Here is a 23,932-nt window from a genome sequence, read left to right as displayed (position 1 = left end):
TTTAGTGGATATTGGCGAATCAGCCTGCACATTTAAAATAAAAAGATTGATTAAAAGAAATTACAATTCATTCGTTATTCATTAGCTTGCATAGTTTGTTAATAATTATAATCATGATTGAACTAACATATAATAGACGTCAACTTCCTTTTTTACTGAACATACAATTGAACTGTTTAAATACGATCAGTGCAAGTAAGAAATTCTTAATTTATAGAACAAAAACTTATTGTATTTTATTTTATATATACGATATAAACATTACATACATATTATTTTAGATAAAGTATGCAAGCTTATATGGATGTACATACGCAATAATATGTTGGTACATAAATTTTTCTGTTTGTAATTACAAAAAACATTGTAGATAAACAACTCGCATTGTATTATAAATATTAATTTTTTTTCTTTTTCTTTCTTATTCTTTTTTTTTGTTTTTACATATTCGTTTTCTCTAAGTTTTATTTTTACTCAACTTTATTATACAAATCTGCCTTTACATAATTTACGTGACAGATGCTAACATCCAGGTACTGTGTCACGAGGTATCTTGAAAGACATTTTTATAACTTATGGGGCACAAAATGTCAGTAATAATACTAATAGTTTTCATATTTCATTCTTTTCTTTTTGTTGTTGTTTTTTCTTGTTTTCAGTGAATCAAGTATTTAGTATTTCTAATGTAATTGATTATGTGCAAGCATTACAGTTCATTAAAGCCTCCACGAAGCAGGCCGTGTAAAGTGCATTTCGTGTATTATTAACCATGTAGTATATATATATATATATCACCATAATATTAATTTTTTATAATAAATAGCATAATAACATTAATTTTTTTTAATAAATGTTGGTTCTATACTAAATATGTGCACACGTGGGGACACAATATTTCGTACAGTATATTCAGCAAGTGTTATCGTTTGTTTAAAATATTAACAAAATTTCTAAATTTCTGTTGCGAATCCGTCATTTGCGCTAATGCTTCTTCCATCATGTTGCGCAATTTTGATAAATCTGGCATTTTATCGCAAGATTCAATATTTAATAATTCTGTAAAGTACTGCTCCCATGCAGCTCTCCTGGCATACCTACGTTTTTTCAATAATGTTCATATAAATGACGATAGTTAGTACCATAAACAGTTTTATTCGCATGTAAATACCTTGGTATTTTCGATGTGATGAACCAACGATCGCCCATATGCGAAACTCTCATATAATTACCAAACAACAAACAATGGCTTGTTGCAGCTAAACAATACAAATCAGTTTGATACGTCCATGGTTTTCCAGTTTGCATTTCGATACACGTAAAATCTTCGGTCTTAATAACCTGTGTAAATGTCGTCTTTTCTGGTAAAAGTCTCATGTCTATACTGCACCCAAAATCTATCAACTGTATTGTCGGCCTTACATCTTCAGTAGGCCTATAAATGATCAAATTTATACATATAGAAATACAATACGATCGAAATATTAATTTGACTTGGTAACAATGTACAAAAAATATTGAACACATACAAACGCATTAAAAGAAAATTGTCTGGTTTAATGTCTCCATGAATTATTTGGCATTTATGTAAATATTCCACAATTTGCAACATTTCAATCGTGAAGAATATAGCTAAATTCTCTATCAACGGTTTACCTGTAGCAATCTTTATTTGGTTTGTTACCGCTAATAATGTTCCGAACTTTGAATACTCTGAAACTAGTACACTACAATTATTAGCAACATATGCCACTGATACGTCCATAAATCCACGTAACTGAAAATAATGTGTTAATATATCAAAGATTATATAGAATAGCTAATACTTTATTGAATAATATAATAAATTTATGCTCTACCATATGTGGATTAATCAAACGATGCTTTATTTCTCTAGTTATATAAAATTCCCAAACCCAAGCAGGTCTTTGCGTTTTAAGAGCTACCGTTTGACCTGTTTGTAGATTCACCGCTTTGAATACTGTACCATACATTCCCTTTCCAAGGCACTTTTCCAAATCGTATGCATCAGTACCTAGACACGTAAGTAAAAGTAATAATATAGAAAATAATTAACATCTACAATATTTATCTTCATTGATACTACACTTACCAAGCGTAATCATAGAAGGCACAAACTTATTTAAATTAGTATTTAATCTCACATATCCCTCTGCATGATGCGGTTGGGGAAATTTAATTTTCTTTAAGAGACCAGCTATTAAATTTTTATCGAAAGGATTTATGTCCCCTGAAGGAAATTCAAAAATTTCTTCTTCTGCTTCTTCCATTGGTTCATGATGCTCTTCACAATCCATAGAATCAACTTTTTCTTGTTGTTCTATTTCGTTAAGTTTAAAATTAATTGATTTTCGTAGATCGCAATTCTTCTTAATTTCAGAAGTAATGTGATCCACGTTACGCTGCACCGTACGTGGACTTTGAGCGTGAACAGCTTGAATTTGGGCTTGAAGTTTCTGCTCGTAAAGTTGATTTGCAGAAAGCGTAACATTTTTAGCTTCTTCTTCTTCTTCTTCTTCTTCTTCTTCTTCTTCTTCTTCTTCTTCATCTTCTTCTACTTCTTCTTCTTCTTCTTCTTCTTCTTCTTCACCTTATTAAACGAAAGATTTTTTTTACAAAGCGTTATCAAACAAATAAATTTTAATATATTTCATCAATTACCTATACTAATAGATTGTTCTTTTATAGGAACCAAATCTTCTTTCGTTAATGTAAAAGCTAATGCAGTGTTTCTTGTATGAGTGGTACTGCTACTAGAACTGCTAGAAATATATTCTCTGGTTGATTCCAATATAACGCTTAGTTTGTCTTCAGCTTCACCATTTGGAGCTTCTGAATTTCTATAAAATGAAATTTTACATGAATATAAAACATTCAGGCTAATAATTATTAATTATATTATTGAAAAACAACATACGACTGAGATGGAGTGCAATGATTTGGATATTGTGGAGTTCCCTCTGATACTTTGTAAGATTGTCTAAAATGATTAGTCATAGGTGTAGAACTAGTCAATTGTGTATTAAATGCTTCCGTGAAACAAGTATCATCGTTCCCGACTAACGGAGTTATACCAAGACTTTCATCAGTGTACAAATTGTTTTCGTCGGCTGGCTTTGACGACATATTTTCTTCCATTGGTCCATTATAGTCAACGACAATAGCATTTTCTTTGTTCTCAGCGCTTTCAAGATACTTTATGTCTCTGCGATTCATTCCTGGCGATTTTATGTATGGTAACTCGAGAGGCATTCTATAAGGTTTACCGGTTTCGATATCCGGTTCGTTATATGGAGGATAATGAAGCTGTTTTTGAGGTTCAACATTCTGTTGTAACAGTGTAGATTCCAGTTGCGAACTGTACTGTTGATAAGTAATGTCATTTGGCATCATATTGCCATAAACGGGATGTTGCAAATGCTGCATGTGTTGATGCGGTTGATGATGAAGATGCTGGTTGTGTGACGACTGATGATGAATCTGGCTATGCAAATGTGAAGCATGAGAAATAGCATGATGTTGTTGTTGTTGTTGTTGTTGTTGTTGTTGTTGTTGCTGCTGCTGCTGTTGTTGTTGTTGATGATGATGATGATGATGATGATGATGCTGCGGAACCATATGAGCCTGTTGATGCGTTTGCATTAATTGCGCATGATGCTGTGAATGATGCGGTCGGGAATGAGGTTGCATTTGTTGTTCATGATGTTGCTGCAATCAGTTATTTAATCAGAATTAGTAGAATAATTTCTTATGTTAAAATTATGCAGTTCTTTTATATTATACCTGTATTTGATATTGGTAGGTGTTATGTAGTCCAGGATTGCCATAGGAAGTCTGGTGTTCTTGATTAGAGTAACTTTGGTGAGCAGAATAATTCTCATGATTTTCTTGATCGTTATAAGGTTGAATACTATATCCCGAATGATGTTTACTGCTCGACATTGCGTGTTGAGTCATTGAACTGTCCATATGTATATCAAACGATAATTTAGTTTTCGAATCTGGGATTCTAGGTGTCATAGGAGTACGAAAATTAGGAGTAGTATGTACAGCATCGGGAGAGCGCCACATGTTTTGTATCACTGATATTGCCTCTTTCGTATTAGCTGTAATACTTTGTCCAAGCAAATGTTCTTCAGGGTCAGTAGTTAGGGATGATGTATGATGTTGATGCATAAAATTTGAGACTTGTAGCTTCCTCTGTGAATTTAATTCTGCTTCCATTCTTTGTGCTTCGAGCCTTTCCGCTTCGATCCTTTCAGCCTCGATTCTTTCAGCTTCTAGTCTCTCTAATTCTCTTTGTTCCGCCTCGCGTCTCTGAGACTCTAAAGCTTGATTTTCGGCTTCAAACTGTTGCCTTCGAAGTTCTTGTTGTTTAGCTTCAAGTCTTTGTCTATCGATGTCAATTGGTTCGACCTCTCTTCGTTGCTGTTCTATTTCTCTTTGCCCATTTGTTAATTCCTGTTGTTCAGATCTCTGTCTTTGAAATTCTTGTAAAAATATATCATGCCTCTGATGTTCAGTTTCAAAACTTTTATGCTGAACTTGTTCAATTTCTCTTATATCTTGTACATCATGCTTCTTTTTTAAAGTTTGTGCTCTAAAGTTTAAAACGTTACCCCGTTGTTATTATTTAGAACAATTTATAATATTCAGATGATCGAGCACGATAAGCTTCCCTAGGCAAAATGGCGTTGCAGAGGAAGCAGAAATTCTCAAAACCTTAATTTTGACTATATTAAATATTAATATTGAAAGTAATTTAGAAAGAAAGGAAAAAAGATGTTACATTGTCATTTTCTCTCTAGGGAAGCCTGCCATGCTCGGTACACTGTACATTACCTTTGTAAGTACAGTTGGGCTCTTATTTCCTCCATACTTTGATCTACATTATTAGTATAAACTAATTCTTTGGGATAATGTGGTCTTAATATAATATTTGGATTTGGAGGATCTGGTACAAACACAGGTACAGTTAAGTGCTCTGGATATTTGCTACCATCGAAAAAGAATGTGTGATTTGAAAATAATCTTAACTTATCTGTGTCAAAGTCATCCACTTGATCTTCATGAACTATGATGCAAACAATGTGTAAGAACTTTTACTACGTACATAAAAATAATAATTTGTTATAAATAAATGAATACCCTTAAAAGCTGACTTTGTAGCGGATGAAATTAACGGACATCGCTTGCTCCCACTATTCCATGGTCCAGGTTTAATGGTATTCTCTTTATGTACTATATCTTCTACTGGAACGTGATCTAATATGCTGGAACCCTTCATTGCGCTAGGTACATCATCCTATTAAAATAGTTGAATGTATTTATACAATATCATAATTAATAATGCGCTGTTTACAATCTTATACCTCGTATATCTGGATTTTGACATTCGGTCTAGTATTATGCGTCGTCGCAGAAATTTGTGGAACGGTACCGGGAAAGTGTTCGCGTACTCGATGTCCAGTACGTACGTTACTAACTTTTTTCCCAGCTTTTATTGCTCTTAAAGAGCTGAAAGCTTGACGTTGTTCGAGTAAGGATACTTCGTTACGATCGTCTGTTCGTCCTAACATTTTACGAGCAACTGCGAGTTGAAAGTTGCTAGAAACAAAATAGATGAATAAATAAAACACATATCATTATAATCATTCGTTTATATAATCATATATTATGATTTATACTTATGAGCACAATCCAATTCATCTTGTGGTTCTGCCAAAGCAGACAAACCCATTAAATAAACTTCATCTGCGCGTTTGTAATCTTCCCTTTGTTCTAATTCAAAAGCCCATGCTCTATACATATCTGCGACCATAGTCCCAATTCCATTGTTGTGTAAAAGTTGATACAACTCTAATGGATTTTTTTGCATATTTATCTGTAAAAATATATGTGCATGTGTACTACATGTGATAAAAGATTTCTAATATACAAATTTGTTTAACATTCTTTACATAATTAATCCAAAGGCGTATATATCTACGATCTTGATGATACTTGGTCTCTTTTTCAAATGTTGCTAAACATTGTTGTAAAAGCTTAGCAATATGTGGCTCGTGTCCACTTTTTGGATAACTCTGTTCCACCCATAGTATATAATCATACCAGCTTTCTAAAGGATCGTCTCCTTCATAATTTTTTATCGCGTCTTCATACATCCTGAAATGAAATACAAAGTTTATTTATGAATATTTATTACAACTCCCATTATAATATCTTCAACCTACTGTTTCTCTTGTAAAAGTAATTGCTGAGCATCTGCATCTTCTTGTGCTCTTAATGCAGTTCCTAATTGTACAGCATTTCGTCCATAACGCAATGGTTGAATATTTTCTTTACAAAGAGCTATGACTGTTGCAGGATCCATTCTTAACTCTATATTTTCTTAATTAAACTATTTTATATTCTAGAAAAACGAATTTCAAACAATGAGTACTTAGTTAATGGAACCATTTTATACTGTGTAATATGTGACTTTAAGAAGAATCTATCTAACAGAAGAAAAGACTGGAAAGAAAGCAAATGTTACAATTTAAATGACTTGTCATTTAGTATGCTATACTGTATTACATTAACAACCGTAAGTTATTCCAATGTTCAGGAAAACATAAAGATCGAACCGATGTCAAATTCGCAAGTACTCCAAGATGTATTCGGTTAATATGTACAAACAAATGTTGAAGCTGTTAAATAACAGAGTGAAAAGTAAGCGATGTTTTTTTTTCAAGAAACACTTAACCTTTCACGCGTACCAAAATTTTGCATAATATTCTTTGAACAGCGGCGGACCTTTAAATTTGAATAAATCTAGTCTTGATAACTCCAATAATGACGCTATCAGTCTGGGTTAGGTTAGTTTTTCACTTAACGGCTATGGGATTCAACGGTTTTTCACACTGTCTTTTATATTTCAAATGATGCAAGAGTAACGTTTCACTGACCACGAATTTTAATTCAATCAGCCTATACGAAAGAATCGAAAAGCGATGTGAAGAAAGATTCACTGTGCTTAACGTAGTTTTCACACAAATCCCTATTGAAAATTACCAATAGGACATCTGTTACAGAGGAATGAACATTGCATGATCTTTTTCGAGCAGGAACCTCAATTTCACCACTGTTTCTATAGTAACTTGACAGATTAGTCCCAAATTTTGCTATTTCCAATTGTTTTCTTTGCTTATAAGTACTATATGTATATATAATATGTATAGTTTCGTAAAACATTCAGAAATATTATTATTAAAACATTTTTATTGTCGATACTTATTTATTAAGGTATAAAGTTTTATATATATATATATATAGTAAAGTTTACGATTTGATGAATGTTACTATTCCATCCGTGCAATTATCTCTAGTTTTGGAGCACATGGAACAACATATGTACATAAGTAAATACATACATCAAATTAAACAATTTGAAAGAAAGATAAATTCAACATGAATTCTTTATATTTTTATATGAATTTTTTCCGAGCATTGACAGTAATGTTAATGAAACATAACTTCAACTATACGCTTTTTTATATATTTGCATATTACGTCGTTTTTAAATTGAAAATATTAACTGACACAACATTTAATTGGAACATTTTACCGAATAATGTTTTTAAGAACCTTTTGAAACAGTTTTATAATCAAGACAATAATTATGTAGATTGTAATTCTTGTTTATTAGCAAATATAAAGTACTTTAAAGTGTCTCTACCAACTTGGTTTTATGTATGTTCCAAAGTAACTGTAAAAAAATATAAAACGTTAATTATTCCCTCAAATGATACTTACGCAAACAAAATATTTGCATCTGAAATCATGAAACGTAACATAGAGAATACGTTACATTGTAACATTGAAAAATGCTTTTTACGTAAGTACGATCAAATTGAACTGTTTAATAAAATAAGCTGTACGTTGATAATGGCATGTCTAATATTTTTTCAGTACCAATAAAAGAGAACACAATTAACTTTGCTAAAGAAGCAAAAGTTTCTATGATTTCAAATCCATACGAGATTACAGATAACTTGACAAGTATTCTATTAGAAAATTATTTTTCTGAACCTCGATTTTTAAGAGAGAACGATATATTTGGTATTGATGTAAAGGAACATATATCGGATCAGATGTATTTACACATTAATTATTTAATGTCTATTATATATTTTAAAGTTAATACTATTGTAACAAAGGATAAAACTTGTACAAAAGGTTGTTATATTTTACACGGAGAAACAACGCTTATTCAAGAACCTAATGTGCATAGTTATCTACCTGAAAAAAGTTCCTACTACGATGAAAGTAAAGAAAAGTTAATTGAATTATATCCATCGGGTGTTGCTGCACCTTTGGAACACTTGGAACGTTGCATCTTGCCTTTTATTAAATATGGTAATAATTAATACTTAAATATTGCAATTAGGTTCCTAAGTTTCAGCTCTTTTTACTTTTTACAGAAATTCAGTTACCCATAAAACCAGTATTTCTTGTTAAGGGCTCGCAGGGTTCAAACAAACGCAAATTAATACAAATATTAACTGAAAAGATCGGTTTGAATTGTCTAAATGCCGACTTTGCAGAAGTTCAAGCTTTAACATCAGCCCAAACAGAAGCCAAGCTACGTATCGTATTGCATAATGCAGAACAATCAGTACCGTGTATACTTTGTTTAAATAACATAGAGGTATTTTGAAACTATTTCTACCGCTTTGCTTACAATTTTGAAAATTCTAAGACACTGTTCATAGGTCTTTGGGAAAAATGCTGAAGGTCAAAAAGATGAAAGAATAATATCAACATTTTTGACTGAACTAAATTCATTGTACGATAAACGCTTAAAATATCCAGTTATTATAGTCGCTACTACAAATGAATCTGAAATATCATCAGAATTGCAGAGAATCTTTATCGAAACTATTCATATGGATCAGCTGGATCAAAAGCGAAGAACAGATTTAATTTCATGGTTACTTGCTAAACGAGATATCAAGTATCAAATAAATTTGTCGAAAGTAGCCGGTATATGTTCGGACTTTAGATTTTTCGATTTGTCAGCGCTAATACTACACGCTGTAAAATTTTATTGTAAGAATAACAGTGCGGATGTAAAATCACTCGTACTTTCACAAGAACATTTTGATAAAGCTTATGGTAATGTAATCGTTAATTTATAAAAAAAGGAATGATGATTTTAATTCTTTTCTAATCTTTTTACTTTTATTTTTCTAGAGTACGTTCAATCGATATATACCGACAGTAAAGGTGCGCCACGTGTACCAAAAGTTTATTGGGAAGACATCGGTGGCTTAGCGACCTTAAAACATGAAATAATGCGCAGGATTCAGTTACCTTTAATTAACGCTCTAGGTTTTGGTCAGTCTGGGTTACTTTTATATGGACCACCTGGTACCGGGAAAACGCTACTTGCCAAGGCTGTAGCTACGGAATATCAGCTTCACTTTTTATCTATCAAAGGTCCTGAGGTGTTGAACATGTATGTTGGTCAAAGTGAGAAAAATGTTAGGCAAGGTAAACGCATAAACTTACACGTTAAATACTGAATAAGAAAAGATATTAAAATTGAAGAAACATGTATGTACATAATTATATTTATGTAGTGTTTGAAAGAGCAAGAGCTGCAGCTCCATGCATAATATTTTTTGACGAACTCGACTCTTTGGCTCCCAATCGTGGACGCAGTGGTGATAGCGGAGGTGTAATGGACCGTGTCGTATCTCAGTTGCTCGCTGAAATGGATGGACTCGACTTTTCCAACAATATATTCATCATAGGAGCTACAAATAGGCCGGATCTCATAGACCCTGCACTTCTCAGACCTGGTCGTTTCGATAAATTATTATATGTAGGGATTCATTCTGATCGTGAATCACAGCTTAATGTATTGAAAGCGCTAACTCGTAAATTCAAATTTCGCGAGAACGGAGAAGAATTGACAAAACTAATAGATCAGTTACCTGATCGGACAACTGGTGCCGATTTGTATTCCGTTTGCTCGAATGCATGGTTAAATGCTGCACGTAAAGTCCTCCATGAACATGATAATCAAAATACATTAACAGACCAGTCTGCTTCTAACGAGGCCGTGTTAAATGAATGTATTGCCGTAGAATTTGAAGATTTGTTAAAGGCTGCACGCGAGTTAGTTCCTTCGGTTAGCAAAGAGGAAGCAGATAGATACAAGAGAATGCACATGGAATTATCATCGTCGTGATAATACTTCTCGATGCTTTGATCGTAAAGCATTAGGTTCAAACAATGTTCAGTCTTATAAACGAAGATGTTATTTTATTCAGGGAAGTATGTAAAACAATTTTCACAGCGAATAATTATATCATAAATGATATCTCTAAGCTCTATCCTAGATATTGCACCAAATGGGGTTACTCTTAATGCTAGCTGTGCGACGAAGAACGTAACGGTACCGAAATTTCTCCTCGATGACGGTGGATTCTTTAAAACGTTCCTATTGAAAACGTTTAATTACAATATAATACATTGATCAAAGTATGGCAATGTAGATAAAAAACGAGATAGCTTTACTTTACTGACTTCTTAATTGATATCGCGAGATAGGATCAATTCGGATATAATTCATGGCAACGAACTTATATGTATACATATGTATAAGAAAGAAATAGAATCTTTTTGTTCGCGTTCGCACCTATTCATATTCTTACCGTCATACGTGGATATGAAAATTGTTACAATAAAAAGCCATTGAATTAAGGGCTTTTTGGGACTGTCGTTGAAAATACTTAACAATCGTAAAAAGAAATAGCAAGAATTCATCATCTATGTGCGTTGTAGAGTGACTAAAGTTGGCGACAATTAGCCTGTCAATAAATTTGGCTATTGTAAACTCTCGTTGTAAAGCTAATACGAGTTCTTGAAAAAGATTTCAAAGATCAACTATATATGCTTTATCGTTATTGTTCGTAATTGTATATGTATGGAAAAATGTGGTTATTCTTTGAGAAAGATCAAAGAACTACGTATACTGTGAAAAGCGTGGTACATGAGAAAGAAATTTTATATACTCGGTGACTGCGAACTATCTAGTCAAGTTTAATACTTTACTTACATTCAACGTATCTTGTCGCAGTTTTTTTCTTTGTTTAGCAGTCTTGTGTGTTAATGTGTGTGTGTGTGTGTGTGTTATCATACGTGTACACCCAGGTGCAACATAGGCTTTCCATTATTTGTTTTCAGTCTTGGGAGAATCCAAGGAAAGCTTAATCTAACAGCTTTCTATCCTCGTACATAAAGAATATAGATAGAGAAATAAGGCGAGTGGTGGAACATTTCTTCTCCAACACTTGTTTTGAACTAAGGAAAGCCTATACTGCACACGGCGAGTGTACATCTAAAAGGAAAGAAATACAGTAGTAGTTCGAGAACGTGCGCAAAACCGATCTAGGATTAACGAACGTAGCGAAGGGTGGTATTGCCGATTAATTGAACAGGACGACATCGGCTTATAGGCTCTCGGAGTGTATATTACTCGAATCGCGAGAAGACCCGACCTCCCGATAAAGACTGTTTCTACACGTTTCTACGCGTGGTCGTTGATCAAAAGATGCGGTAAACAGAGCCAGTTATGAGCCCTCGGTATTCGAGCCTGCAACAAAAAAAAGGAAACAACCATTTGACTAATATCCGTAGGTCTGTTTAACACGTTCCATGGTAGTCATCAGTTTTAGAATTGTTTTACGGAACCTCTGATGAATACGTTTCTAACAAAGGCCTACTGTGTATAGTAGAGATATAAAGAGACTTGGGGCTTCTACCAAAGGGATTTTACAATGGGATTTTACTCGATAATCGTTAGGTTTGCATCTTACGCATACCTGGTCAAGACGATTTCGTGGCAAATTCGTGCAGTATGTCACAAGCCATTTCAAGATCGTTCCTAGTAATACCGAGCGCTCTAATCACGGCGTCTTGCGCGAATCCGAGAGCCGTCAGCTTGGAAATGTGTTCGACGTTCACATTCTCGTATGCCGCGGTTTCTGGCTTCGCGGAACCACCGGTGGGATCGTCCTTACCTCTCATCAGGGCGGACAATCGAGCTGTATTCGCTTCCAGATTAATGTTCCTCACGACGTGCTGTCTCGTACCAGGTATCACGATTGTATTCTCGTAATGATGATCCTGTCTGTTGTGCTCTTTGCTGCTTGTCTTTGGCGGTCGTGGCACTGACAAAGGAGGAGGTACAGGAGGTACGTTATTGCTAATTGCTGTTTGAATCGTGAACGATGCACCACTGGCACGATTTGGTTTTTCAGGTAACGTTGGCGGTGGCTGTGGCTGTGGCTGTGGCTGTGCTTGAGATGGGACGACATAATTCCCTTGGGATCGACGAATCCCGGCATGAGCTCTGCTTACTGGAAAAGGAGCTGGAGGTATTGGTGGCACTGGTGAAGGCGACGAAGCACGATGCAACATGTCGTATCCTGCTTCGGAGTTCACTGATTGAATAAAACAGACAGTGAGTTACACGATCTGCTAATCTCTCTACAGTTATTATACATTTTAAAACCTACTATTATTGTTTTGTTGATTGTCAATAGTAGAATTGAATGATGCGTTAACTGCTGACGGTGGCGGTGGAGGAGCATTTTCTTTAGGCACAGTCAAATGTCGACCATTTCTAGTATGACCGTTTGGCGTTGGCGATGGCGAGGGTCGTCGAGGTGGTAACGGTGGGCTTGGTACGATTCTTCGCGTCAAGGTAGGTGAATTAGTTGGATTGGAATCTTCTTCTTCTTCTTCTTCTTCTTCTTCTTCTACTTCTACTTCTTCTACTACTACTACTTCTTCTTCTTCTTCATCTTCTTCATCTTCTTCTTCTTCTTCTTCTTCTTCATCCGAATCGTCGCAGATTAAGCCGGAATGGCCATTGCATAGGTCCATTATTTCCTAAAACAATTCATAGGAAAAACGTGCATTAATAAGATTTTGGTATTAGCTAGATTTCACTAATCTCTTTTAATACTAATCAAGTAAGTAACTTGAGAAATTGTTGTTGATGAACTCGTGTTTGTAAATGAATAGAGAAAAAAACATAACAATTAAACAACGAGCGTAATTACAAAGCGTAAAAGCAGAGATAGATAGATAGAAAAAAAGAGAGGCATAATGCATGTGTGTTCACTTACCTTTATACAGTAGTGAAAAAAAAAGAAAAAAAAACATTTCCTTCGGTTATGTACATTACCGATTAGTTTTCGATCATGCAGCGGGCAGAGCAATGGACCCAGTAGGTAACGTTATGAAATAATAGATAAACGGATCATGCGAGCGATAATAAACGATAACACCTTGGCTCGTTTATCAATGTGTGCACTGTTGCTGAAACACTGATCCAACAGGCATAGAAAACAAAACTAAAGAATCCAGCAAAATGAATGTGCATACACATGTGCTCTGACAGTATAATTGAATGTTATATTTTCTAAAGAAAAAATGAAGAATGTACTTCTCAAATCCCTGATATGTTCTCTTTTACAATGAGTAGGAAGAAATGTACGCTACAGTTTATAAAGTTTATGAATTATTTATTTTAGACCTCTGTCACTGCTGGATATTTGCACAGTATGAACGGATCTAAACGATTCTTTTCAATTAGCAGCACTATTCATTTTACAAATTATACGCTAATGGCTACAAGTGAACGCAGTAAAAAAGATCTATCCTTTCGTTACGAGTGGTTCAATGGAAATCGTAGATAAATACATAATATGCTACAAACTTTCTGGAGTAAATTTGCCAATTAACGTGCTAAAGAAACTGATTCTCTTATGGCGAGAATTAGTGCATGCATCGATGCGAAATAGATCTGCACGGTGTAAGAGTGTATTTAAAAAAAAAAAAAGAAAGAAAAAAATGTACATGTACGTATATACCATTGCATATGAAATTCGATTCTATGTGCTATCATTACAATCACTGGTATAAATTTATAAAATTCATTTAATGCGTAAACTGAATAAATAATAAATATTCTAAGGTAAAGAAAATAATAATAATAATAATAATAACATCTTTCTTCCCCTGGCAAAACTATCGCATGTCGTTACATCGTTCCTATCGCCAACAGGTACATAATTAAATTCTAATAGAATAATACAAAAACGATGAACGATTGTTACCTATAATATGTCTATAGAGACTACGTAGCACTTATGATGCTGATTGTAAGCCACGCCATTCCCATAGGCAGATACGATTTCTTTAAGCCCATGTGGTTTTTTTTTTTATTTTTATTTATTTTTTTAACTTGATCTAATTATCAAATTCATTAAGTAAAATTAAGCAAAAATCAAATAATTATTATTTGCTTGTTCAAATAAATTTCCTATAAAGAAGAAGCAACTGTTCATATAACACTGATTTCTTACTGTTAACAAGAAATTTATCATTATAAAAAATATCAGTTTGATATTACAGATTTTCTATTTGGCAAGTAATGTATAATTGCATATAATAAAGATGAAGCGTTCTAACTTCAAATTTTATAATGCATACACCGCAAAAAAGACGCTCTGCCAGATAACATTACTGGCACATGCATTTAATGTATGATTTCTTTCATGTTTTTAATTAATCGCAAGCAAATGTAATCTTGTACAAAATGCAAATAATCAATACGTAATCGTTGGCATAAATCTGTTGCAGAGATCACGTACAGTGTTATTTTTCTAAACATTATACGCCTTTCGTCAGTAAAATGTTTAGTATTTTAAATAAATCATCGTACACCGAATACAACCTAGTAAAAAACTGTATGTTAAATGATACGAAGTGTCACTTCATGAGAATATAGAGTTATAAGTGCAAACACTTTGTAATAATGGAATGAATGATGAATCCGTACAATAAGCTTTCGGATTTTTGTAATGCAAAAAAAGCAACCTACCTTAAGGTCTCCATAAATCCGAAATTTTTTTCGAAAATCGAGATACGTACGAACGGATAATAAAAAAGAAAGAAAAAAAAAAGAAAAGAAAAGAAAAGAAAAACGTATGTTAGTTAGAATGAATACACAAACTGCAAAAAAAAACATTTGTATTAATCTTTCATAACTGAAACTTTCTGAAACTTAATTCTGTCAATCGTTTTTACGTACATATAGAGATATTGCAAAAGAAAAGTAAAAGAAAATATGATTCGAATAAAGTTTTATACAGAGACGAAAAAGTTGGTCCCCCTTTTAACATTCTTTTAATTATCAAATATCAAGTTGAATGAGTTCGTCATTGTATCTACACTTACGTACCTTGTCTAAGATAACGGTTGATTGATCAATCTATATAAATTATATGACATGACAATTGTACAAACTCGAGAGATCTCGTGTGAAATGCGTGAAACATTTCTTTCTTTTCTTCTTCTTTTTTTAAATGAGGCGTGTTGCCATCAAGTTGTTATACATAGAGCACATTTAATAATAATGAGGGTAGTAATGCTACTCCTACTCGGATACCTCGGTGTCCGGGTCAAGATCCCGCGTGGGAGTCGATGCATTGCTAGCGGATGTTGATTGTGTTCCTGGTCGATGTGTTCTTCGAGGATCGAATGGATCGATTACTATCTGTTCGGTTCCTTTAATCTCAGCTCGACAAAACGGACAACCTTGTCCTTCGGAATCCTATAAATTTTAACACGTCCTTCTTATATTCGCGAAATGATTGATTTACATTCTTATAGAACAGTGTTGTCAGAAAGTAGCAAGTATAAATGTAAATTAAATACTAATACCTGCCAAGCTGTTAGACACGGAGTACAAAGGAGGTGCCCGCATGGTTCTATCCTCACATCCTTGTCATTTTCTGCACAAATTTTACATAACTGGAATGTGCTACCCATTTCACAGTATAATTCATATTGTTCTGCTGTAACTTTTATATGTTCTTCAGGAGTAGGTTGAACTGCCTGTGTTAAATCAGGATTTAAATTACGGCCATCAGGATATAAATAACTAAAAAGGAATAACAGATGTTAGAAATATTTTCAACTTTTATTAATATTTTCACTGCATAATAAAGTTGTATACTTACAATCCTTCTCGATATCCATCGAGTAGCGCTTGACACAAACTTTTATTGTGAGGTATAGTTTGCAGAATATCCCCGTCCGATGTGACATAACCGATAGCCCATTGCCCTAATCTTGTACAACTTAATCTGAATACATAACTACCAGGTCTAGTACTACAATACTTTTGTAAACGTGCTTTTACTTCATCGTAGGTAAGGAAAGCTACGTATCCAGGATGGGTCACAGCCAGAATTTTCCAGTTACGTAAAAGTGTGGACCATGGTTGAAATAACCTGCAGACAAATAAAAGTTCTTTTGTTTTAACAATCTTACGAAATAAATATTTCTTTACATCTTTACAGACTTACCTGGTAAATACATCAAACTCAAAGTTGGAAATATAGTCGTTACACGTGAGATCTATCGTAGATTTTAATGCCATAGCTTGCAGTCCAGAGCTAATCGGATGAACTTCGTTCAATTTTTCCTTAAATACTTTCCATGGTACTAATGTACTAAAAATAAAAATCGAAATTTATCATTTAATGTTTGTATTATTACGCACAGTTGTGTAAAGCATGAATCGAAAATTAATTAAAAATTGTCAATGTCATCGTTTATAACGGTATGTTCGATATGTGTCATAGAAACACGCATCGCAGGAGGCGCCGCCGCCGCCGGCACGACGGTAACCAATAACAGATAGGGCCAATGCGTCAGTGGCGTCAGTGCAGAAGTTGAGCTGGAAGCGTATGGTTGCGCGTTTTCTCTTCACGACATTTCCTAATTTATCATCGGTAAGATTCATCGTAATTCGTTTCACGAATATATTGTCAATCATCGACATCATAGTTGGGGGCTTTTGTTATACGTGTAAATGACAAGTTAGAATTCAGAATGATTCAGCGTAAAATAATAATGCAACTCTTGCAACCTAATAGTAGAGAGAAATTGTTGAAAGTGCGCTCAGTGAACGACAGATGGCAATCGATTTTACGTAGTGCCACCTATATACTTACATATTTTTTACAAGATGTTCAATAAGATAATTATTTGATTTTTTCGCTTTACAATACAAGAAAATGTCTGTACAATTGATAGGAGAAAAATGACATAGAATTTTATACGATGATCAAGTAGTAATGTTAGATAACTTAGATATAACTTGTTGCATATTTTATGCTGTCAATTAAATTGTCCTTGATTCTTACAAACTGTTAAATATGTACATTGTTACTTTGAAGTTGTTATATCGTAAAGTGTACAGTGTCTGCACTGACAATTTCAGAAACAAGATCTTTGTCCTGCACATAAATCTACACATCAAGGAATGCAGTTGTTAAAACTGCTGCTACCGGCGGACATTAAATATGTTCGAAATTTCGCAGGCATGTAATTGAATAAGTGTGACACCTATTTTCCTATCTGCTATAAGAACAAAAGAGTAGCGTTTTTTAGTTTAATAGAAGAAAAGAAATGAAATGTTATTAACGATTGCATGGAATAATATTTGAAATAATAATGTCAATGATAATATTGGTATGTACTACATGTGTATCTACTTGGAGCACATTGAATCAATAAGAAATATAACCTATAACTTATTACCGACACGACTATAGTACTTGTACTTGGATTAATATTAAATGAGATAGCAAGTAATCGTTATATCTTAGGCCAACCTTTGTACTTACTTACGTTAATCGATCGATCGAACCGAAACGCGCGATAATAGAAAAATTTGTTCTATTTTAATAATAGAGATTCTGCATACACATTTATTTCGAGCTTATTTTTTATTTAACAACATCAGTTTTGCCAATCTTTTCTACATATTACGTTTGTAGTGTTTGAAACATGTGTACATATGTATACATACATATAACAGAGAACGCGTTTATGATATTTTTTGAAATACATATCATCGGTTTCGGTTTCAGTTGTAGCAGCAGCAGCAGCAGCCATGAGCGGAAACGAGAATTACAAGGAAGCGAAATCGATTTACGATTTCACCGTCAAATCGATCAAAGGCGAAGAAGTTCCTCTGTCCAAGTTAGTAATATCTATTAAATTTAATATGTATTTAATTGATCAATGATAGTTATGTTGTTATTATTTTCTAGATATAAAGGTCACGTGTGTTTGATCGTGAACGTGGCATCAAAATGCGGCCTCACGGCAACGAATTACAAGGAACTGAACGAACTCTATGATGATTACGCAGAGTCCAAAGGTACGACTTAAACAACTCTTTTTTCTTTTTTCAATTTTTAACAATTTTTAACAATTTTTAACAATTTTTAACAATTTTTAACAATTATTCATTACATGCTGCAGGTTTAAGAATTTTAGCTTTCCCTTGTAATCAGTTTAACGGACAAGAACCCGGAGGTAGCGACGATATATGCAGCTTTGCCGATCGACAAAAGGTATAATTTTGAATATTCTTACAAGTTGTAAATTCATTCTGGAATTGTATACAATCGGTGCAGGTAAAGTTCGATTTGTTCGAGAAAATCGACGTCAACGGGGAGGATGCCCATCCGCTTTGGAAATATTTGAAAAAAGAGCAAGGAGGAACTCTGGGAAATTTCATCAAATGGAATTTCACGAAATTCATCGTCGACAAAGAAGGCAAAGTCGTGGAACGCCACGGACCCAACGTGGATCCCAATAAACTCAGAAGCAATTTTGAAAAATATTTTTAAACATTTTATAGATGGTTATCTTCCATGTCTGCAAATATTCACATCACTTGCATTTTTCCTGTGTATTTAAGAATAATGCAACGATTGCGCAAAGCATTTCTATTAAGAACATAATTACATTTAAAAAAAAAAAAAAAAAAAAAAGAAAACGCATAAGAAATATATGTTTCACGATAGACTTTAGAGACAAATATGAAATTTGAAAATATCACAAACTATGGGTTCTTTATTTGCATACGAGGAAATATTTACTTTTTATATGGTAATAGTATGGCGTTACTATCAGCAGTTTTCGGAAATGAATTCGACGTTTCCTTGCATAATGACATAATTACGGGCCATCGTATCTCCCGAGCAGGTCAAGGATGAAACGTTTAAAATTCGTGTCTCGAAAGTAGGCATCCGCTGGATTCGAGTAACGGGATGCAAAAGAGGAAAAGGATGGAAGGGAGAGAGAGGGTAGTGATTCGCGTGTCCTTCCTGAATTTACGTCACCATCGAACTGGGTCACGTCCTCTATTTGCAGGAGTAGTACCATCTCGGAATTGAACGTTCCACGATATATCTGTAGATACGTATACGCGTATACAGGCTGTTTCATAACACGTGGAAGTGATTTTATACACGTAACACAAGAAACAGAGGCCTGCGTTCTCTCTCCCTCTGTTACATACATATACATATGTATGCATCGACGCGACCATGCGTGGTTAACGTTCAAAACGAAGCTGAAAGATACTAACGCTATAATTAGTCGTCCTTGCTTGCCGACTGATCCGAGACTCGTTTCCATTCATAGATCGCTGTTTTTCGTGTCACGTTTTCAACTTATCCAAGGACTAACAGCAGGAAATCCATTCATCGAAAATACAATGTTTGAAAGAAATTTTACTAAATAATCGACTGACAATCAATCAGTGAAGTTAAATTTCACTTCGATTACACTAGAAACAGTTGTAAAAATAAATAACGGAATAGAAATTTGAAGAAAATTAAAAGAATTTGTACAGTTGTAGGTAAACGTGTTATCTTGTTTGGAAATTGAAAAGCGGAAAAACGGAAGATGACGAATACCTGTGTACTTAAGATAAGAATAGACCTCGAGACAACGAGGAGACTATTTCGAGCGAAGAAAACAAATCTACCCAACAAAGAAGATATCGTTTAAAAATGATGCGTTTGAAACTTAAATAACAATTATTTTTAGCATGTTTCATCGCAATCAACAGTTTTTTTCCTTTTTATAATTTATAGCAGACAGGCTGCAAAAATCTTTCGGATTCAATCCGGGACCATTTTAATTAAAGCATTCTAACCATCGTTAAGGTTTCTAACCATCGATTAGATACAATTACGTAATATATGTACATGTACAATATACGGGAAAAATACACCAATGGAAAATGTCAGTAGAACGAGCGAAGTTGGTGTTTTCAAAGCTTCTACCACACTCGTGTGAATCTGTTAGACGATAATAACGAGTTATTAACCATATTATCGAACCTCATCGCGTTCAAGATGCTTTTAAAAAGGCAGGCACAACTACTGCACCGTACAACGATATGAACTTTCCAGACACTTTCCATGACTAGACGATGATTTGAAAAAGTTTCGATATAACGTTGTGTAAAGCCCGTTTTCAAATTTTAGTTCAACGACTGTCACTTTGAAATTATTCTTTCTCTCTGTCTGAAGGTACTCCTATCTCCAGATATAATTGAGTAAGCTCGTTTAATTCACTTTAATCGCGACGTCACGTCCCCTTCCTTCCGCTTCGTCTCACGTCCGGATGCGAGCTTAACTTGCCAGCTGCGAAAGGGGAAGTCTCTTAATTCTTTAGACACGAAATAGCTGATACGTTCAACCCCTGCCGACCACGGAATTAATATCTACAATGCATCTATCAATGCACCGTCATTCATCGAACGAGGCTGATAACTACAGGAATGATAGAGGACAACTTGTGTAAGGATGCGATGAATGACTGCATGAATTCCTGTTAATTGCAAGTCACCAGAAGTTTTGCTTTCTCTTGTTTTAAATAGATGAAATATTTGATAAACTAGAAATAATGTAGTTTCGGTAGTCGAAAAGATCACACCCTACACTCTACGAACTCAGCTGTCGTTGTGAAATACCCCAAACACCAACACGTCCGAATATTTTTCTTTCGTTCGATCGAGATATAGCAGATGCCTTTCAAGGTCTGTATATTGTATCGTAATAGAGTGATCGAATATTTCAAATATAATCCTTTAATCAATGTTCTCGTTTTACAAACCGGACGAAATAAATCAATGATTAATAATTTGATAAAACGTTTTGACAGGAATATGAGGAATACAAAGAAAGAGAAATTGTTCACGAAATGAGAGAGAGAGACGTTAATGAAATAATCGTAGGAGACAAGAAACCAGAATGTTCAACCTCGTTGAATTCCATTCTGCCTCGCCACATCCGGATATCGTTATATCGTGAAGAAGAGCAGAGAGAAGATTCTGCCCCCCAGCTAGCGCTATGGCACAAAGTACGATTCTTCATAAACCTATACCAGTATACATATGTACATATGTACATATCGCTACACAATGTTCCGCTCTATGTATCTCGAATAGATGACTTTGGTCTTCTTTTCGATAAAAGCTCACCCCTTGCCACCGCTTCCGGTACACTCATCACTGAAAACATCCATTAGCGGGCAAGAGAGAATGCGTTCCATGCGAAACAAGGTACGAAATCGAAAGTTTTCTTATCGAAGGTGTAATGATAATGATAAGTATTTCCTTTTGATTTTCTTATCATCGAATCGAACCAAGTTACACTTGATTAAAGAGTCAAAGAGGTTAGAATTGTTTGCGTATACGAGGGCCGGATGTCCGCGGATCATTTGACCGGAAACTGAAAGTTGGCGCATCGGCGTAATCGACTCGGCTGGCCGCATGTTAATCACGCCTGCAGAATCTACTTCTGTTTAGGCTTCGAGAAAACCAGCCTTAATTTCGTTGTTTCTAATAATTCCTTTAAACTCTGCTGCTGTAAATAGAAAATAATAGATACGACCTTCTCGCGGATAACTAGAGAATAGTTCGGTAGAGAAAGATAGAGAAAAAAATAAGCAAGATAATCGCGTAGACGTAATATCGTTGCGTATGCAAAATCCGTTCACGAGTCTCCCTTGTTTCGACAAATCGTCGAGGATCTTTCGTAGCAGCAGTCCCCGTCATTCATGAATTGGCTCGAACCGTTGCGCTGCTCGTTTATTTTTATACCGGCTGATAAATCGCTACGCGGCACGTAGCCCACAACGTATACACCGCGCACAGCGCATCGCGCATCGCGCATCGCGTCTACCGATACTCGTTATGACGTTTTCCAGTGTAAAAGTAGCTGTATCGTTTTGTAAAACGATACTAAGAGAAACCAAGCCACCCACCCCGCCCCCTAAGAATAGTAACTCTCTTCTTTTGTCACAATATTTCTGGATTCCGCATCTCATCCAACAATTTCATTTCATTTCTTTTCTTCCGTTGCAGCCATATATACTTACGATTAGATCACGGTCTAATCATTTTCATCTAATGTCAAGTTATTACCTATATCTATGTACATGTACATACATACAAGTTAAAAGAATAACGCGAAAGAAATTTTTGCTTTTTATATTTCGAGCTCGTGTGCAAAGAATACAACTTGCAGCCAATAAACCGGGACATGTCAATATCAATCAGATATGAGATGCACAACCGTTTTTAGGTTAGGTGTGCGCACGTGCGAGTCACAGCGCGCGTTATTATTCCTTTTTACGTACGTCAGTTAGCGAAAAGACACGCGGTAGGTGAGCAGGTGTGTATCTATTGTTTAAAAGATAGAGAATCATTAACGATACGCACCTAATTCCGAAACTTTCTTTCCAGAACTCGGCCGCATCCGCCTTGGTGATACGAAATTTGTGTCCAGCAAACATTCCGTTAGGAAATATAGCTTTCAATTCGGATAACATGTGGCTAAATACCAGGCTTAGTTTCGTTAGATTTCTACGATAGTGAGAAGTCTCGTCAAACATTTTTTCCTTGCCTTCTTTAAACAACTTGATAGCTTGCTTGCACTTTCTCATAAGGTTATTGATGAATACACAAAAGTGTTCGTTACTGTGCAACACCTCCATCCTGTCTTCGTACTTGCTATATATCAGTCTAAGTCGTTGATATGTATCTGGCAGGATGTCGAGTATGAAAGGTGGTGAATTTTTCAGATTCATCCGTTGATGTTGACATAATTTCACCACCTTGTCCATAAGCTTCCAGGTCTTATCCAACATTCGCTTGTCGGTCGAAAGTTTCGGCAGTGTCATAGGGTCAGCAAAACGATCATGAATCTTCTGGAATATAGAACCTATGTGTACGGCTCGAGTACGGCTGCTATGTCCTCCCGACGACATCTTGACGTGTGCGTGCATATCCCTTGCCACTGGGACTTGTTGGTGCTCGCTTTCGATCCGAGTCCCGCGCACTTTTATACACTTTATCTTCGCAAAACCCACCAACACACCTCGACTTAGGTTAGCCTAGCCTGCACTCGCGTAACACCGCATTTATCGCATTTCATTTAACGAGACGCGTTCACTACCTGAACGATCTTCTCACCTAATCGCGACCACGAGATATACCATAATGTTACACGATACCGCATCCTAGTCTTTTTACCTCGTAAAAAGTCGTGACAACAACGGAGCGGATAGCGGATGCCTGCAACGAATCGACACTGACACGATCAAAACCAAGCGTGCCCGTGGCTCATTAATTATATTTTCATTCGCCTCCGTATGACGCACGGTGGCGCTCTTATAGCACACTTTCTTCGAATTTCGAATCGTTTCAATGGGATCTCTTTATCTTCTTTAATCGTAAGTAAATGTTTCAATGTTTCAATGTTTCAATGTTTCAATGTTAATCATTCAGAGGAACAAATACATTGATAAAACAAAAAAAATCATTTTAATATTATACATTTAGGATTTTGCTACGGTAATAAATACATAAATACAAATCAAATGGATTAAATTATTATTATTATTATCATCATCTGAATATTTTGAAAATCTGAAAGGAAAATCATATAAAATTCAATTGGTTCGCGATCTT

General features: G+C 34.9%; 4 protein-coding genes across 10 annotated transcripts; 2 read left to right on the top strand and 2 right to left on the bottom strand.

Annotated features, from left to right (window-relative positions):
- Positions 1 to 608: 608 nt before the first annotated feature.
- Positions 609 to 7,091, bottom strand: LOC117601119 (uncharacterized). Of its 4 annotated transcripts, none has more exons than XM_034317493.2 (15): positions 6,966 to 7,091; positions 6,252 to 6,430; positions 5,979 to 6,183; positions 5,706 to 5,902; positions 5,391 to 5,625; positions 5,167 to 5,323; positions 4,861 to 5,092; positions 3,802 to 4,618; positions 2,936 to 3,726; positions 2,680 to 2,858; positions 2,111 to 2,608; positions 1,857 to 2,032; positions 1,527 to 1,774; positions 1,169 to 1,432; positions 609 to 1,094 (listed from the first exon to the last, which is right to left on the bottom strand). In XM_034317493.2, exons 2-15 carry the CDS (start codon positions 6,389 to 6,391, stop codon positions 920 to 922), a joined length of 4,314 nt encoding a protein of 1,437 aa, XP_034173384.2. In that variant the 5' UTR covers positions 6,392 to 6,430; positions 6,966 to 7,091; the 3' UTR covers positions 609 to 919. The 4 variants fall into 4 exon arrangements, with proteins under 4 accessions (XP_034173384.2, XP_034173383.2, XP_034173382.2 ...); XM_034317492.2 differs by having other exon boundaries at positions 6,814 to 7,027; XM_034317491.2 differs by having other exon boundaries at positions 6,764 to 6,999.
- Positions 7,060 to 15,064, top strand: Pex6 (peroxisomal biogenesis factor 6). 2 transcript variants are annotated; one of them, XM_076692960.1, is made up of 8 exons: positions 7,060 to 7,894; positions 7,969 to 8,415; positions 8,481 to 8,707; positions 8,772 to 9,174; positions 9,253 to 9,552; positions 9,642 to 12,532; positions 12,615 to 12,775; positions 13,611 to 15,064. In XM_076692960.1, the coding sequence occupies exons 1-6, from the start codon at positions 7,468 to 7,470 to the stop codon at positions 10,253 to 10,255; spliced, it is 2,418 nt and encodes an 805-aa protein (XP_076549075.1). In that variant the 5' UTR covers positions 7,060 to 7,467; the 3' UTR covers positions 10,256 to 12,532; positions 12,615 to 12,775; positions 13,611 to 15,064. The 2 variants fall into 2 exon arrangements, with proteins under 2 accessions (XP_076549075.1, XP_034173395.2); XM_034317504.2 differs by lacking the exons at positions 12,615 to 12,775; positions 13,611 to 15,064 and having other exon boundaries at positions 7,060 to 7,418; positions 7,706 to 7,894; positions 9,642 to 10,375.
- On the bottom strand, positions 11,524 to 23,588 carry Cbl (E3 ubiquitin-protein ligase CBL). Of its 2 annotated transcripts, none has more exons than XM_076692961.1 (8): positions 22,682 to 23,588; positions 16,452 to 16,598; positions 16,104 to 16,376; positions 15,805 to 16,024; positions 15,530 to 15,694; positions 12,588 to 12,963; positions 11,892 to 12,512; positions 11,524 to 11,662 (listed from the first exon to the last, which is right to left on the bottom strand). In XM_076692961.1, exons 1-7 carry the CDS (start codon positions 23,245 to 23,247, stop codon positions 11,896 to 11,898), a joined length of 2,364 nt encoding a protein of 787 aa, XP_076549076.1. In that variant the 5' UTR covers positions 23,248 to 23,588; the 3' UTR covers positions 11,524 to 11,662; positions 11,892 to 11,895. The 2 variants fall into 2 exon arrangements, with proteins under 2 accessions (XP_076549076.1, XP_076549077.1); XM_076692962.1 differs by having other exon boundaries at positions 12,090 to 12,512; positions 22,682 to 23,586.
- Gtpx1 (glutathione peroxidase-like 1) lies at positions 16,731 to 18,940 on the top strand. 2 transcript variants are annotated; one of them, XM_034317528.2, is made up of 6 exons: positions 16,731 to 16,880; positions 17,372 to 17,471; positions 18,024 to 18,135; positions 18,207 to 18,316; positions 18,421 to 18,512; positions 18,576 to 18,940. In XM_034317528.2, the coding sequence occupies exons 1-6, from the start codon at positions 16,836 to 16,838 to the stop codon at positions 18,789 to 18,791; spliced, it is 675 nt and encodes a 224-aa protein (XP_034173419.2). In that variant the 5' UTR covers positions 16,731 to 16,835; the 3' UTR covers positions 18,792 to 18,940. The 2 variants fall into 2 exon arrangements, with proteins under 2 accessions (XP_034173419.2, XP_034173420.2); XM_034317529.2 differs by lacking the exon at positions 17,372 to 17,471 and having other exon boundaries at positions 16,735 to 16,880.
- Positions 23,589 to 23,932: the final 344 nt, after the last annotated feature.

This window comes from Osmia lignaria, chromosome 16 (assembly GCF_051020975.1).
Source record: "Osmia lignaria lignaria isolate PbOS001 chromosome 16, iyOsmLign1, whole genome shotgun sequence".
NCBI classification, from domain to species: domain Eukaryota; kingdom Metazoa; phylum Arthropoda; class Insecta; order Hymenoptera; family Megachilidae; genus Osmia; species Osmia lignaria.
Note: the sequence above shows the minus strand (reverse complement) of the source record. Positions and strands in the feature narration are given on the sequence as shown.